General features: G+C 54.3%; 5 protein-coding genes across 5 annotated transcripts; 4 read left to right on the forward strand and 1 right to left on the reverse strand.

The window, feature by feature from the left end:
* Window positions 1–2272: 2272 nt before the first annotated feature.
* Window positions 2273–4033, forward strand: MAA_01684 (Leucine Rich Repeat domain protein; the record flags this gene model as incomplete). Its single annotated transcript, XM_007819682.1, has 1 exon — window positions 2273–4033. The coding sequence occupies one exon, from the start codon at window positions 2273–2275 to the stop codon at window positions 4031–4033; it is 1761 nt and encodes a 586-aa protein (XP_007817873.1).
* Window positions 4034–4837: 804 nt separating this feature from the next.
* Window positions 4838–7702, forward strand: MAA_01685 (vacuolar ATP synthase subunit A; the record flags this gene model as incomplete). The annotated part of the gene is made up of 5 exons (XM_007819683.1): window positions 4838–4966; window positions 5070–5148; window positions 5207–7234; window positions 7295–7474; window positions 7530–7702. 5 exons carry the CDS (start codon window positions 4838–4840, stop codon window positions 7700–7702), a joined length of 2589 nt encoding a protein of 862 aa, XP_007817874.1.
* Window positions 7703–8042: 340 nt separating this feature from the next.
* On the reverse strand, window positions 8043–10998 carry MAA_01686 (metallo-beta-lactamase superfamily protein; the record flags this gene model as incomplete). Its single annotated transcript, XM_007819684.2, has 5 exons — window positions 8043–9149; window positions 9239–9354; window positions 9391–10370; window positions 10684–10781; window positions 10840–10998. 5 exons carry the CDS (start codon window positions 10996–10998, stop codon window positions 8043–8045), a joined length of 2460 nt encoding a protein of 819 aa, XP_007817875.2.
* Window positions 10999–11675: 677 nt separating this feature from the next.
* Window positions 11676–13656, forward strand: MAA_01687 (proteinrelated to tpa inducible protein; the record flags this gene model as incomplete). The annotated part of the gene is made up of 2 exons (XM_007819685.1): window positions 11676–12918; window positions 12986–13656. The coding sequence occupies 2 exons, from the start codon at window positions 11676–11678 to the stop codon at window positions 13654–13656; spliced, it is 1914 nt and encodes a 637-aa protein (XP_007817876.1).
* A 468-nt stretch (window positions 13657–14124) lies between these two features.
* MAA_01688 (carbon-nitrogen hydrolase) lies at window positions 14125–15278 on the forward strand (the record flags this gene model as incomplete). The annotated part of the gene is made up of 3 exons (XM_007819686.2): window positions 14125–14136; window positions 14189–14281; window positions 14526–15278. 3 exons carry the CDS (start codon window positions 14125–14127, stop codon window positions 15276–15278), a joined length of 858 nt encoding a protein of 285 aa, XP_007817877.2.
* Between the last annotated feature and the right edge of the window lie 1306 nt (window positions 15279–16584).

Consider the following 16584-nt stretch of genomic DNA (forward strand, 5'->3'; position numbering starts at 1 on the left):
TGAAACAGCAACCGAGTGAAACGTAAGGTATGGTCGTATGAGAGAAGGCGAAGCGATGAGTGCGTGTCTATAGTGACATCATTTGGCTCACAAGGCGAAGAGCCTCCATATCCCTGCTGCGCCGCAACCAGTACGAAGCAGCTCGGCTGCTTGGTCAGGTGTACATCATCCCTATTGGTGACACAACATATGGTTCCACGGCGTTGCCGTTAGATCCAGTGTAGGGCAGGGGAAGCAGACAGCGTGGGACTCGCGGCCGGTGCTCTGGGCTCTCCCATCTGGTTTGGAGTACGGAGTAACTACAGAACAATTTGCTCCGCGAAGAAACAAACAAGCGGTATCAGGCCATTCAGGGCCTGGATTTGCAGCCTAGCGTGGTGCCAACAGAGTGATAATACTGCACAGCACGAGCCAAGACGAATGTCTCTCATCGTACTCCGTACTCCGTAAACACCCGCCCGGACCAGAGAAGATGAGTACGTAGGTCACGAGGCCACTGTTGGCTGCAACAAATAATTCGGCGAAAATAGACGGGCGGGTGCGGCCGCCACAATGCTGGGTCATCCTTTGCAAAATAAGAGAGTGACTGCAATAGCAAAGGGGATTAATTACGACACACCTGGAAGCGAGCAGCCAGAGGGAGACGGCCTGTGTCTTCCCCGTCCTGAATGTGCGCGCGACTGTGCGCGACTGTGTGCAAGTGAGGAGATGGACACAAGTCCATGACCCATGGCCACTGGCAGTTTTCATTACCACATCTAAACCCCCAGCCGCCGACTAAAGGAGGGCGGGCTGACTTGGGGAGAAGCCGGCAGGGAGTTGTCGACAGCACGAAATGGCGGACACAGGTGGTGTGTGGCATTGGCTCATCCACGGCCTGGATTGCGGAGCGAGGCAACAAACATATTCGTGGTTGCAACAAACTGGCGAGGGATATTTCCTGTCAATGCCCGGTTTACGGGTTTGCCAGTCAGGCGCGGCAGGAGCGACCGGTGCGAAGACATGAGAATGCCGACTGCCGAGTGGCATGGCCAAAAAGAAGGCGGAAGGAACGGTGGAAGCCGCATGGCCCCGGAGCTGAGGCAGGAGCAGGGGAGCAGGGGAGGGGCAGCAGGCAGCAGGGAGCAGGGAGCTACGACTTCAAGCGTCGAAAGTCCGATGCGGCGAACCCACGCCGGCAAACTCGCACCTTGGGACGCTTCATGCAACGTCAGGCAAGCTCATGCTCGGCCAGCAACAACCAGACAGGCAGGGGCCTGCGAGAGCACCACCAACGCCGTGGCAATGGCTAGTATTACGGACTGCAGTCCCACGGAATATTGCCCATGGCAATCACGGATGGCGGTTGGGCGGGCGGGTGTCTGCCCTCGCAGAGCTCACATGACCCGTCAGAGACCCTTTGGCATCCCAGTCGTCTATTTTCATTACTCAATCCCTCCGATTTTGAGGCTAACGACACGCCAGCAAAGGTCGACTCTGCAATGCTTTCGGGGGGTCCACCGGCTTCCCAAGTGGCGCAATGCGCTCCCAAAGCTCCAGTCCGTACTATGTCCCCCGGAGCGCGCCTCTGCTGCGCATGCGTCTTGGGCGAATCAGCGACCATGATGCCAGAGTTTGGGGCAAGGCGAGGCCTGCATCGGCTGCGAGGACATGTCAAGTGCTGGAGCTTGGGAAGGGCTGTGGCGTGTGCGTCGAGCTGTCGGCGTCTTGCTTCTTGGTGGTGGGTGTGTGACAGATGAGCCAAGATGGAGCCAGGCCAAGAACAGGCTAATGACAAAGTCCATGTCTGTCTGTCTCTTCCTGACTTATAACCCAAACACCTTTTGACGCAAACCCACCTGGAAGCCACCGAATTTATTTCCATCTCGTCTGGCACCTCATTCCATGGTTCTCCCTTCCGTCTCGACCATTCAACACGGCAGCCTACAGAACCTTCTCGTCTCGACTGTCCTCCTCAACACCGAATCTCTCGTGACGTAGTTTGCGAGTCAGCCGACACAAGCCGCGGAGAGGCTTCTCTATATCGCCTTGTTTCTTTACCTTTTTTGCCTCCTCTGACGCGAGCCGTACGACAGTCGCAACTGCAGATCACGACACGCTGCGCTTTCTGTGCGACGATAATTTTTAGCAAATCATCCCGCAGAAGGGGCCACTTGCCGCTACAACAGCCTAACCCCCCAGAACTCTCCCAGTCTATTATATGGCCGTACCCAACGGAGCCGGGCACCGTCGTGTGCTTGACTTCGATACGTCCATCCTGGTCAAATCCAGCATGGCTCGGGCTCTCTCTCCATCAGACACTGCTTCGCGATCTTCCTTCTCTTCTGTCCGGGAAAACGATGATGGGCTTGCCCAGACCTTTACTCGATCCAAAGTCTCGTCCTACATTGAGGCACCCGAGGATGTTTTCGACGAGTCTCCCATTTCTGAGCTTCCCCAGCCTTCTTTCCAGGCGCCCTTGACGCAACCACAAAGTAAGCTTCATGGTTTTTGGTACCCGCCAGACAGCTTCAAAGGGTGGAGGGAAATCCCCATCAAGGGCAAGAAGGCGAGCCGGAGCTTCGATGATTTGCGCAAGCTGGGCATGAGCTGGGAGTCGCCACCTGCATCTCCCGCCCCGGTCAAAAGGCATCACACCGGTAGCTATGCCATTGGCGATGCTCCCCTCGAAAGGCTTCCCAGCGAGGTTCTGGCCTCCATCATTGACTTGCTAGTGGTTGAAATTCCTCCCAACGGACTGACCACGCGCAATACGGACTTGATGGCATTGCTTCTCACATCTCGATCTATTCATGCCACCACACTCACCACATTGTATCGCCACGTCACTATTCCTCACTCGCGGATTTTTCGCAAATTTCTCAACACCATATCTGAGTACCCTTCTCTGGCCACCATCGTTCGACGGCTCGACTTTAGTCACTTCAACCCGTCCATGCTATTTTCCACCGCTAGCGAACGTGCCAAGACGCAAAATCTCACCACTGATACCCTCGCCCAGTGTCTTGAGCTGACTCCCTACCTCCAAGAGTTTTTAGCCCAGGAGTACATCGACACCGATCTCGGACCACCCGTCCTCCGCAAATTGTTCTTCGACATGCCTAACTTGCGGGCGTTGGACTTTTGTGGCTGCTCATCCACAGTGTTCAAGAACTCTTTCAATGCAATTCTTGAAAACTCTTGGCCTGATGAGCTCTTTATTACTAGGCTTTCCTTTCACAAGTGCCTCGGTCTCCCATCGACAGTCTTCGAAACCATTCTGCCTCGACTGGGCAAACTGACCCATCTGGATGTAGCCGGCACACGCATTACCGACGAGGCCCTGGAAAGGATCCCTGTAACTGCGGAACTGACGCACCTAAACCTTGCTAAGTGCAAGGAGCTGTCCGCTGATTGCGTGGTCAAATTCGTTACGTCTCATGCTTCCACCAAAGACTCGCTTGTCTTCTTGAGCTTGGCTACCGATCCGACCAATCACCTGCTGCTTGGTAAGGACGATATCGATGGTCTTCTTCCGCGGTTGCCCAAGACGCTCAAGTCTCTTAGCTTGCGTGGCAGCAGAATGCACGCCTCTCACATCCCTGAACTCACCCGCCTCGCTCAGACACTCGAGGAGCTTGCCGTCGGTCGTGGTTTGGAGATGAGTGACATTCACAAGTTGTTCTGCCATGGTCAGGAATGGCTCCAGCATAATCTGAGATTCCTCGATATTTGCGACATTGAGACGATTATTGGCAGTGCGAGCACCTTGCTCGCGCCTGCCTCCGCTCCGCTCCACGTTATTGAGATCGCGGAGCGAGCTTACGAACGCGCTGCCAAGGTCAACAAGAACCTTCAGCGAGTTGGCTGGGTTGCCAAGGAGTTTGGTAGCCGCTACTGGTTGGTGCGCATGAATGCGGATGGCTCTACGCGAGACAATGGTGGGCGATGGTGGAAGATGGGTGCGGAAAGCTGGGGTATGAGGAAGGTTCCCGTCGCAATAGCAGAAGTGGGTGGAATGTATGGCTCATTTATGTTCGGGCGACGGGTTTAATGGCTTCGCTTGCAACGGCCCGACAACTACGACTTTGATTTTTCTTTTTCATCATCAGCATCGCAAAGGCATATCGCATCTCAACTCGGAATTTTGTACGTTTGGCGTTTTGGGGATTGTTTAAAGGCATGAAAACGGCATACCCATCGATGAACAAAACGCATACTGGGACTCGATACCAATTTGTTTCAACTATTCCGGCGAGCATGAAGGAAAGGGGCATTTGGTTCATGAATGGCGTGCATGCGAAAATAAGTTTTCTTGTCTTTTTAGGAATATTGCTTTTCGAGACTAGTAAAATATGTAAAGGGAAATGAAAATCCAATTAAACGATATTTCACTACAATATTTGAAAAATACAAAAAAAAAAAAAAAGAAGGGGGGGGGGGACTTGAGTAGTGACTAGTAGTGCATGTTTGTATTGCCGTCACATCCTAGGAGAATCACGAGATCATTCTTCGTTAGGCATAATTTACGCCTGCATAACTACCGCGCTTAACTTGAGCAATGATTATGGTTTTATTCAAGGCATTTATATTATTGATCGCTTCTTTAATAACAAAGAAGAAGGCTTGCCTCATCGCACTGTGATTTGATGCGTAGCCCAATTTCCCCTCTGGAACTCTGTACCTGCCTTGAAAGGCCGTCGCGGCGCCACCGGCCGCACGTGACTTCAAACGGAACAACGGCTTACCCGCCCGAGGCCAGCTTCATACGCGATAACGAACTCCAGGCTTCCCTTTAGGAGAGACCACAGGCTTCAAGACAACCTGCAACGAGTCTTCGGTGCTTGAAGTCATCATCATGGCTCCCAAACAGGACACGCCCTTCCGCTCGGCGGATATGAGTATGGTGCAGTTGTATGTCTCCAACGAAATCGGTCGGGAGGTCGTCACTGCCCTTGGTGAGCTTGGATTGTGCCAGTTCCGAGATGTAAGGCTTCAACGCACACGCACACATACTCTCTCTGACCCCATCATAAACGGACTATCTCTCAAAGCTTGGAGCATTACCTAACTTTCCTTAAATCATATAGCTCAACGAGGATGTGAGCGCCTTCCAGCGAACCTTTACGCAAGAGATCCGACGCCTTGACAATGTGGAACGACAGCTGCGTACGTCATTGTGAGACTGAAACCCATCAGTCGGACGCAAGTTTCTAACGAGACACAGGGTATTTTCATGCTCAGATGGAGAAAGCCGGGATTTCTCTTCGCAAGCTCGATTTGGACACGGAAAGACTAGCCTCTCCGTCCACATCTGAAATTGACGAACTCGCAGAGCGAAGCCAGAAGCTTGAACAACGAATTTTTGCTTTGAACGACAGCTACGAGACTCTGAAAAAGCGAGAAGGCGACCTCACCGAATGGAGGTGGGTTTTGCGAGAGGCTGGGAGCTTCTTTGATCGCGCCCACGGCAACGTCGAGGAGATTCGCGCCTCAATGGACAACGATGATGCTCCACTTCTTCAGGACATTGAGCAGCACCACGGTGCCCCTGAGGTTGAGCGATCATTTTCCGGCATGAACATTGGATTCGTGGCTGGCGTCATTACTAGAGAGCGTGTTGCGGCCTTTGAGCGTATTCTTTGGCGAACACTTCGTGGTAACTTGTACATGAACCAGTCCGAGATCCCTGAGCCACTCATCGACCCTACCAACAACGAATCTATCAACAAGAATGTCTTTGTCATCTTCGCCCATGGCAAGGAGATTCTGGCCAAGATTCGAAAGATCTCCGAATCTATGGGCGCTGAGGTCTACAGCGTTGACGAGAACAGCGATCTTCGACGCGACCAAATCCATGAAGTTAACAACCGATTGCAGGATGTCCAGAACGTTCTGCGAAACACTCAGGCCACGCTGGAAGCCGAGTTGAACCAAATCTCTCAGTCTCTTTCTGCGTGGATGATTCTCATTGCGAAGGAGAAGGCGGTCTACAGTACTCTGAACCTGTTTTCTTACGACCGTGCCCGCCGAACCTTGATTGCTGAGGCTTGGTGTCCCACCAATGACATGCCCTTGATTCGATCAACTCTTCAGGATGTCACCAACAGAGCTGGCCTCTCAGTTCCCTCTATCATCAATGAGATTCGGACAAACAAGACGCCTCCAACCTATCTGAAGACGAACAAGTTTACTGAGGGATTCCAGACCATTGTTAACGCCTATGGTACTGCCACTTATCAGGAAGTCAACCCGGCCATGCCGGTCTTCGTTACATTTCCTTTCCTCTTTGCCGTCATGTTTGGTGATTTTGGCCACGCCATGATCATGTTGTCAGCGGCTCTTGCCATGATTTACTGGGAAAAGTCGCTTAAAAAGGTGACGTTTGAGCTCTTTGCCATGGTCTTTTACGGCCGATACATTGCCTTGGTCATGGCTGTGTTCTCCATTTTCACCGGTCTGATCTACAACGACGTGTTTTCAAAGTCTATGACCCTCTTCCCCAGCGCCTGGAAGTATGAGAAACCCGATGGCTGGCAACCTGGCCAGACTATCGAAGCGAAGCTAAACGACGACGGCTACCGATATCCCTTTGGTCTTGACTGGGCTTGGCATAACACAGAGAACACTCTACTCTTCAGCAACAGCTACAAAATGAAGATGAGCATCATTCTCGGCTGGGCTCACATGACTTACTCGCTCTGTTTCTCTTTCATCAATGCCAAGCATTTCAAAAAGCCCATCGACATTTGGGGTAACTTTATTCCCGGCATGATTTTCTTCCAGTCCATCTTTGGTTATCTGGTCGTATGCATCATTTACAAGTGGACCGTCGATTGGACCAACGATGACCCGAACATTGGTGGGCAGCCACCCGGCCTCTTGAACATGCTCATTTACATGTTCCTCCAGCCTGGGAAATTGGACATTCCACTCTACAAAGGTCAAGCCACTGTCCAGGTCATCCTCCTGCTTCTTGCCTTTGTTCAGGTCCCCGTTCTCCTCTTCCTCAAGCCATTCTACCTCCGCTGGGAGCACAACAGGGCGCGCGCCAAGGGCTATCGCGGTATTGGCGAGACGTCCCGCGTTAGTGCATTGGATGGCGATGATGAGAACGATGGTCTGGTCAACGGCCACGGCAATAGCTTTGATGACGATGGCGAAGGCGTTGCTATGATCTCGCAGAACATTAACGAAGAGCACGAGGAGTTTGAATTTGGTGAAGTCATGATTCATCAAGTTATTCACACTATTGGTATGTTGTGCTCTTGTATACATGGCATGGTCTCTATTAAACTGACTGACTGGTGTGTAGAATTTTGCTTAAACTGCGTGTCTCACACGGCCTCGTACCTCCGTCTGTGGGCTCTATCACTCGCCCACCAGCAGCTCAGCATTGTGCTCTGGGACATGACGCTCGGTCCTACCCTCAAGATGTCTGGCGCCCTTGGTGTGATTATGATTGTTGCTGGTTTCTACCTCTGGTTCTTCCTCAGTAAGCCTTGCTCTAGTTGCTGTACATTGGGACACGCCGCTAACAAAATCGGCAGCAATTGCTATTTTGGTCTGTATGGAAGGCACCAGTGCCATGTTGCACTCCCTCCGACTGGCATGGGTCGAGTCCTTTTCCAAGTTTGCCGAGTTTGCAGGATGGCCGTTTGCGCCGTTTTCATTCAATACGCTGTTGGAAGAGACGGAGGAACTGAAAGAGTTTTTGGGATGAGGGCAGCATTCTTGCTCGTCGCTATTTTTCATCTTTTCCCCTTTTTGTTTTGTAGACCTAGGTAGCCCTGTATAACAAGAAATACATCCTAGATTATTATTCGAGTTTCCAATCATCCTAGCCATGATGGTACACAAATTTTGCCATCGCCAGGCGCAACGTCCACCTTCTCAGTCCTTGCCCAGGTTGCGGCGTCATGCCCAACAGATGACTGCCACTGTGTGGATCCACTGCACGGAGGAAAGGCACCGGCTTTATCACTTGGATATTTCTACTCTGCCTACCACTTGATCTTGTACATTCCCATGGCGCCTTGTAGGAAAGAGAAAAAAGAAAGGAATTATCCCCAAAGCGGCGCCGAGACTTCCACGCCCCGTTCCACCACGGCTCTCACTCGGTCTGCAAACACCTTATTCGTACACTCCACCTCCAGGTCTTCCAGCCACACCGTCGCCAGCATCTTGTCCACCTTGATCGACACGCCGGGCACGGGAATACCAATCTTGTGCAAGCGCTCAAGTTCCTTCCTTTTACGCTCTTCCACGTCTGTGCTCGCGCCATCCACGTCCATGGACTCGTCTTGGGATTCCGATTCGGGGAGGCGGGGTGTTTCGACGGGCGATACGTTGTCCGCGCCGAACTGGGCCTCGAGGAACCAGAATAGCCGTTCGAGGCGATCTTCCGCCGAGGGGTGGGCGTGGGGGTTTGTCCCGTTGGTCACGAGCTCGTGGGAGTGGGAGTGCTGTTTTGAGGAGCGCTTGACGGCGGCGGGGGAGGACTCGACGCTGAACAGGACGGCCATGACGGAGTCGGCGATGCCGTCGTTGAGCATGTTGCCCTCCCACTCGAGCTCGACCTCGCCGTTGTTGCGGTACCGGACTGTCACGCAGCCCATGACGAGGTATGCTGCCACTAGGGCGGCGACTTCTTCATCCGCCGGTTCTTCGGGCTTGTACTCCTCCTCCTCCTCGTCCTCGGCTGCTTCTGAGACGGAGCCGTTCTTGACGCCGTTGCCATTGGCCGTCTGGGCCCGCCGCATTTCGGGTAGTTCTTCGACGGTGCCGAATGTGCCCTCTAGCGCCCACTTGATGAGGTCGATGCCGGCGGCGCTGAGGGTGAGGCGCTGCTTGCAGGTGATGGTGGTTGTGTTGAGGCCTGCGTATTCACGGAGGTCTTCGGGCGCCATGAGGGAGAGCTTGAAGTCGTTTTGGACAAGGACTCCTGTTACGAGGGGCGCGGAGGCGCTGTCGACATTGACGTCTTGGGGGGGCGGGATAGAAGCGAGTTTGCCGACGACCTTGGCCATTTTATCGCCTTTGAAGGGGATACGCAGTTCTTCGCAGTTCCGGGGGGAGTAGACTTTTACTTTGGTGGTTTTGGAGGCGTTGAGGGAGAGGAGTTTGGATTTGAGACGCATCATGTTATGTTGTTCGCCATGGACAAGGATCTATGTGAATTTTTTTTTCTCGTTAATATTGGGAGGGCTGTCTGTGCCTGCATGCGGCGAGATGGGACAAGATGGGAGGGGAAACGTACGACGACCGGTGCGGCTACTTCCTCGATGAACTCTCGGTTCTCAACGCCATCAACGTGTGCAGCGAACGAGTATTCTGCAACGCTGCATCGTCGGGGAATGAGCACCCTCTCCGACTCTCCGCCTGGGGCTCTTCGTCCTGCGGCGAGGTTACGAGACATGACTGCTGGGATTTGGTCCGGTTCCTGCATGATTTGCCGGGCCATTGTGCCCTCGACGCTATAACCTGTGATGATGACGCCATTTTTCTCGCTGGGCGCCCATCTTTCAAAGAGCTCTCTGCTAACACCGCTTTGAAGCATACCAGGACTGGCGAGCATAACGCAGCCGCCGACGTCGTCAAAACGGTCCAGGTTCTTGAGCGATCGGATGTACTTGAAATCCCACGGTCCTCCTTGGCCAGCACCATCTCCGCTGGCTTCGGCTTCAGCCATGCGCTCTCGGAAAAGGCGCTTGATGTTATCGTTCATGGCGCCGACATATGTTTGATAGACAACCATGCATTTTCTGGCGAGATTACTCGCATAGTAGATGGGGTATTTTTGGAACTCGGGGTGCTTTCCCCAGTATTCGTCCAAAATGAGGAGGAGTTCTTGTGCTCTCCCAAGCGCAAAGACGGGCAGTAGCGCGCGGCCGCCTCTATTTAGAATGCCAGTGATGGACTTCATCAGGGCTTGCTCGCGCTCCAGCCGGGGAACGTGGGAGGCGATGCCATACGTCGATTCTGTGATGAGGACATCAATTTTGACGTCCTTGGGTACTTCAGCAGAGACCAAATGCCGATCTTGCTCGCGGGAGTAGTCTCCGGTAAAGAAGATGTTGAGCCCAGCAATCTCGATGAGGAACATGGCCGCCCCCAACACATGGCCAGCAGGGTATGGAGTGATTCGGATGGAAGAGATGGTGTGAGTGGTGTGGTAGTCGATGGCTTCTATTTGAGAAAAGGTATTCAAGTGATCTTGCTCCGTGTATACTGGCTGCGTTGTGGAATTTGAAGACGTATTGCCGACTCGGACGCTGTCTTGAATAAGCCATTTGTAGATGGCTTTGGTCGGATGCGTCATGAAGACACGGCCGCGGAAATTAGTCTTGGCGAGGACATAAGGTAATGAGGCAGCATGGTCGACATGGAAACTGTTGCGGGCGTATCATTAGCTTGTGAACAAATTCTGTTGAGTGCAGGCGGTACTTTGAGCTTGGCCAACGATGGGGATGATCACGAGCAGGGAGCAAACAGAGGCGGAGGGTAAAATGGCATAATGTATTCATTTTATACGGTACACAGGCGTATAGTATCATGACAAGTACAATGTTTCTTGATTTGGAAAAAAAGAAAAAAAAATAGAAGGCAACATGTCCGCCCATTGCATATTGAATACCAAGCTCGTGTCTTATCATAGCCAAAACCGCATTGGCGGGCGTCAAGGTCAAGGGCGTGAGAACTTACTGGCTAATGAGAAGTACATCTACGGTGCTGAGATCGAAATCGTCGTAGAATGGGAGGGCTGCAAGACCGTCGTACGCAGGGTGTTGCCCAGCGTCGAGCTGTAGGAGAAAAAGAGGTCAGCTTCGCCGTGTAGCAATGCGACAACAAACTATTTACCATGACGGTTTTGCCCTTGTATTGAATAATATGGCACGATCGACCGACTTCGTTGCCGCCACCTAGACAGAGAAACATGAGTTCATCGGAAGGGTCAACGGGCTCCTCGGCCGCAGCCGCAGCCGCATTCATTGCCGACGCTTTTCGTTTTGAAGCCATGGTAGCGACGGGCGGGCGGGCGTTGAGTCTCGGGTCGTTTTCACATGGGCGACGGCAGGTCTCTTCCTGAACAATTACTAGCGCACAAGTGTGAATATCACATCCGCGCAATTCGACGGAGCGGCTACGCACGTAGCGTCTTTCATGACACCGACAATGTCGAGATGGCGGAAGCGCAAGGCAGTAGCGATGAGCTTGGTGTTGTTGAAGCTGCTGGGTCCGGAAAAACATCGGCCATGACAAGGTCGACCTCCACAGGCAGTCCAGTCCAAGCAGCAACGCGCAGCCTCTGGAGTCGAGAGGCGTGGGACGCGCCAACGCAGGAGGCTGCATCACGTGACTTTAAATTTACGCAGCCCCCGATCTCCCGTTGAAGCTGCCTTCTCTCGACTCTGGCCAGCACCGCAACCGATAAACCTCGCTCCCACGACCCTACCGATCTCGCCTCCGCGCGCAACATCGCGCCAGCCCTCAGTAATTGTTATTTGCACCCTGGAACGATTGATACACCGCTCTGGATCGCCTGGCGGGTTCTGCGCGTCGGATGGGAGGATCCACGACTGTTGTGGCAGGCTTCCGTGCCTGCTGAGAGCATCAACCCCCTCGCCTTGCAGGGCCGTGTCTTCGCCGCCTGTCTCTGTCGCCGTGCTTCAAGGCTCGGCGGCTGATCACTCGCCATGGCTCAACCTCAGTCGCAGGTCCCCCCGCGGGCCTTTTCGCCGCCGCAACACAGTCCTTCGCCAGCCGGCTCACAGCCGGGTTTCGCGTTGCCACCGAACAAGAGGGTTAGAACCGATGGTGGCCCAGCTTCGCAGCCAGGCTCCCCGTATGCCATTTCGCCTTATGCTGCTAGTCCAGGCGCTGCAGGAAGTCCGCCTCTGAATGCTGCGTCGCCGACATTTTCGCAATCAACACCCATGTCTTCTGGGTACAACACTCCTTATACAAACGGCCACACTGCACCAGCCTTGAATCTTCCTGACGCACGTGCGGGCGCCAGCACGCCTCCCTTGAATACACCGCACCCTCCGCCTCCACCGATATCGATCCCCCAGTACACAAACGCAGCAATGGCGCCGATGCCGCAAGCCATGGCATCGCCGGCGCCACTGCCCAATGTCATGGGGCCTCCCCAACGACCGGCCGAGAGACCGACCAAGGATTACGAGTATGATGTCACAGATTCGCTGGCGGGCACTGGTATCGATTTGCGGGCAGAAGAGCAGTACATGTCTGAGCTGTACTCGAATGTCATGGATGCAAATTCGGAAGCCAGGACCGGGTTTGCTCAGCATCCGGCCGGAGGCAAATCTTTATTCTACGGAGCTGGTCCGGCGAACCAAGCGCCCGAAACTACGTCGGAACAAAACCAGAAGCAGCTCGCTGCAAAGGCGGCTGAACAGGCTTGGGCCGACTCATCCATGCGGCTCGCCGTTCAGCGAACGCAAGAGATTAATGACCCTTTCCTCTTGGTTGCCATTCTTCATCGCAGGGCGGAAAAGATTGCAAAAGAGAACCATATTAGTCTCAATCTAGACATGAAGAACAACGCACAAACAATGGGCAAGATGCGCCTTCCTGAACAGTTTCCGACCCCCAAAGTCACAGTCAAGGTCGAACCCGGTCCCGACTCAACAATGGTACATACTACTGGATCGTACATCCCTCACGACTCGTATCTCGTGGATCAGCTAGCTTTGATGTCTATTGCCACAAAGCAACGGCTACGCGAGATGGTTGAAGATGCGGGCGTTGTTGCCACCAATAGGCAGAAGACGTCACATGGAGAAATTCCCGAGGAATGGACGGCCGCGGCGGCGCCCATGAATGCGGAAACCCTAGGTGCAGCAGAGCCTACATCAACAACAGAAGAGGGCGAGGATGGTGTTGCAGTTCCGTCCGACACTGCACCCTTAAAACGTGAGAATTCGTGTAGTCCCCTTGTTTATTTCTTGTATTTATTGAGCTTACGACTGATTTATGGCAGGCTCCGCCGACGGTGCTGGGTTGGGAAATGGCGCCAAGCCGCCAAAGAAGTTGTCCAAGATATCGTCATTTATGACGTTGACGATGAGAGAGCTGGCGAGGCAAGAACGCGAGTGGGAAGAAGCCCGTTTACGCCGACGGCAAAAACGCAAGGACGGGGTAGGAGACGCCGCAACCCCCTCACGGTCTGGTAGTATGGCACCGGGAACACCAGGATCGGTAGCGCCCGAATCAGATAAGCCAATGACGAAGAAGGAAATGAAGAAGAGCCAAGCACTCAAAGCAGCAGAGGCAAACAGCCACGCAAACCAAAACTTGACCAGCAGCATGTTTGCAGGGCTGGGCGGCAAGAGCAGTCTGTTTGGCAAGAAGAAGGGAGCCAAGACATACGACTGGATGAACGTAGGTCGTGGAGGAAGCGGCGCAAGCACGCCGACAAAGGCAGCAGCCGGGGGTGGCAAGGGAATCAACGGCACGCCCGGAGCGATATCAGCGGCAAACGTGGCCATGACAACAGAGGGGCGAAACCGATTGGGCACATGGCGAGAGGACAAGGAAAAGGGAAAGAATATCCAACTACGAGATTGGGTGGTGGTGTTGGAGAGGGACGGACGAGAGTCCAAGGCCCTGCAACAAGCATATATCCACTTGGATGCCTCCAATCCGAAGTAATGGAGCAAAGGGGAACGGGACGATGGCTAGAAAAGGGCTGCAAAATGATTTCTGTGATGGTCATCCGGGCTTTTTGACAGATACCCAGCGCCGTGTATGATTGTCTCGATTTTTGAGTGTGACTTTTTTTTTTTTTTCCTTGTGGCGTCTCGTTGATTTTCTTGTCAGCCCGGCGTTTTTACATGCAAAAGGCGTAGGAAAGGTTGGTTTGGGTTGGGGGCTCCCGGCGTCTTGTTATCTAGTTTGCGGGCAAAGAATTGGTAGCATCGCAATAGATGCGTATTAATGACATTGCGGCCCACGGGTGATGTGAAGGTGGTCTTTGTCAGCAGCGGCATCTGGGGTTGTGAGTCTTGTGACATCAGGCGGCATGGTGGATCTGTTGTCGGATCCATGTCTGGTCGCATCTGGACCTCACATAACCCATCAACCACATGTCACCTCGCCTTGCGCAGCGACCACGACGCCATGGCGATTGCAGTTTGTGATGCCGCACACCCCCTTGTGTTGTCTCTGTCTGACCAAGTCCCAGGCAGTCGGGCAGATCTGTTCCACGGCGTCGATGAAGGCCAACCTCGACCAGTGTGTGAGACTGGTTTCCAAAGCAGCCATCGGCGGAGCAAAGGTACGTCAAGGGGACGGACAAGACGGAGACGCGGCACCGAGCGAGGGTGGAGAGTGAGACGTCGTGTCAAGATTGATAAGGCCAATGCTGCTATGTATGCGTCGTACAGATGCTGCGCTTCTCGGGTGAGACATCTGCAGGGCGGACTGTCTCGAGGAAAAAGACGATGGCCACGACCACGACCACGACCACGGTTCCTCTCTGGTGTTGGCGTAAAACACACAGTCACTCACCACATCGCCAGGTCCTCTTCCTCCCCGAAGCATCAGACTACATCGCGCACAATGCACAAGAGTCCCTCGCCCTCGCGCAGCCGCAGTCCACGTCTCCGTTTTTCCAGGGCCTCTGCGCCGCCGCCAAGTCGCACTCGGTGGCCATCCACGTCGGCGTCCACGAGCCGCTCCCGCAGCAGCCCACGTCCAAGCTGCTCAACCGCGCGCTCTACATCTCGCCCGCGGGGGACGTGGTCGACGCGGCGTCGTACGACAAGCTCCACGTCTTTGACTACGCCAGCCTCAGGGAAAGCGACACGGTGCAGCCGGGATCCGGGCTCACGGCCCCGTTTGACTCGCCCGTGGGCCGCATCGGCAGCCTCATCTGCTTTGATGTGCGGTTCGCCGAGCCGGCCGTCGCCCTGGCGCAGCCGGGGCCCGGGAGCCCGTGGTGCCGGCGGCCGGCGCAGGTCCTCACGTATCCCAGCGCGTTTACGCTGCGCACGGGACGGGCGCACTGGGAGGCGCTGCTGCGCGGCAGGGCGATAGAGACGCAGAGTTGGGTTGTGGCCGCGGCCCAGGTTGGGAGACACAATGACAAGAGGGCCAGTTACGGGCGCAGCTTGGTCGTTGACCCGTGGGGGGAGGTCAGGCTGAGGCTGGGAGGGACCCGAAACGACGAGGGCGAGGCCGAGGATGGCGCCGTCGAGGAGATTGGCTTTGTGGATATGGATATGGCGCTTTGGGAGACTGTTCGGCGGGAGATGCCGCTGAAGAGGAGGTGAGTCTTGACCATGACGGCGGTGTTGAAGTTGCTAAATCGTTGACCGGCAGGGAGCATGCATATCCGGAGTTGTGAGTCTTTGGGTGTAGCTACGAATGATGAAGACATGATTCCTCCCTTTTTCTTGCAGTCATCACGACGGACGCCCTGTTCAGATTCCCTACCGTCTGTTGCAATGCTGCCAACCTTTGTCGTGAATACTCCCTCTACCCGAGCAGTCAGGCACGGGCATACAAGACGTCGACCAACGACGAGTACGGAGTATGTATGTACGTTCATCCCACGATGCTAATAAAACTAGGCAACGCGACCAACACGTAGTAATGACGGTTGCGGCGGTCCGCTAGGCCGCACCGCCCAACACCATCATCGCCACGACGCACAGATGCCACCAGGCAAAGAGCCTTGCTTCTTCCGTCGTTGTTGTGTATCAGGACAAGACCAACCGTTTAAACTATGTATGTGTCCAACCCGGCATGTAACAGGCAGGCATGCGATCATGGGACAAGCAACAACAACCACCCTGCGGACATACAGCACTAGTACTAGTCAACTTAACATCCATTCACATTCTCCGTCTAGCCCAAGAAGCCAGTTTAGCTCTCTACTAGTGAGCACAGCCTGGGCAGCAACCCGGCGGTCCAAACGGGCACCAACAATTCTGACCTGTCAACTTACACGGCTGCTCCGTGTCCTCGCATGAAGCAACCACCAAAACACCACCTCGCAGTCATTTGTCACTTCCATCCCGTCTCGTGACACGACAGCAGCTCAGCTGGCCCCGACAACCTCTGTCTGACGATATACTACTACTACTACAACGAAAAGAAAGCACCCACACCTCCCTCCCTCCCTCCTCCCCCTCCAAACAAAAACCGCGGACCCGACGCTCTGGCTCCCCGAGCAGCCCTCTCCAACCAACCAGCCAACCGGCTCGCGCCCAAAGAAGCCCATCCTCTCCCACTGTTTCCCCGTGCAAAAATACCGTGCAGTTCGTTTCTATGTAGTACTTGCTTTTCGAAGGGGGGGGGGGTCTCATCGCCCTCCCGCAGCGACAGCCTCGAACCGGCCCGTGACCAGACCCTCCTGCAATGCGCCACGCACAAGACACTCTTTTTTTTTTTCGTTTTTTGCTTTTTCCGCCTCTTTCCCCAAATCTGCAGGTTGGTCCAGTCGATCGTTCCTTTTGGCTCCATTGTATCTCTTTCCCCGGACGGGTTGTTGCAAATCGCCAATGGCCGTTTCCCCGGGCACACACGCCCCCCGTCTGTACTGTATCAACACGCCTACTTTCCACTCTTACGGAG

The sequence above is a fragment of the Metarhizium robertsii genome (assembly GCF_000187425.2).
Source record: "Metarhizium robertsii ARSEF 23 chromosome Unknown MAA_Scf_1, whole genome shotgun sequence".
NCBI lineage: Eukaryota > Fungi > Ascomycota > Sordariomycetes > Hypocreales > Clavicipitaceae > Metarhizium > Metarhizium robertsii.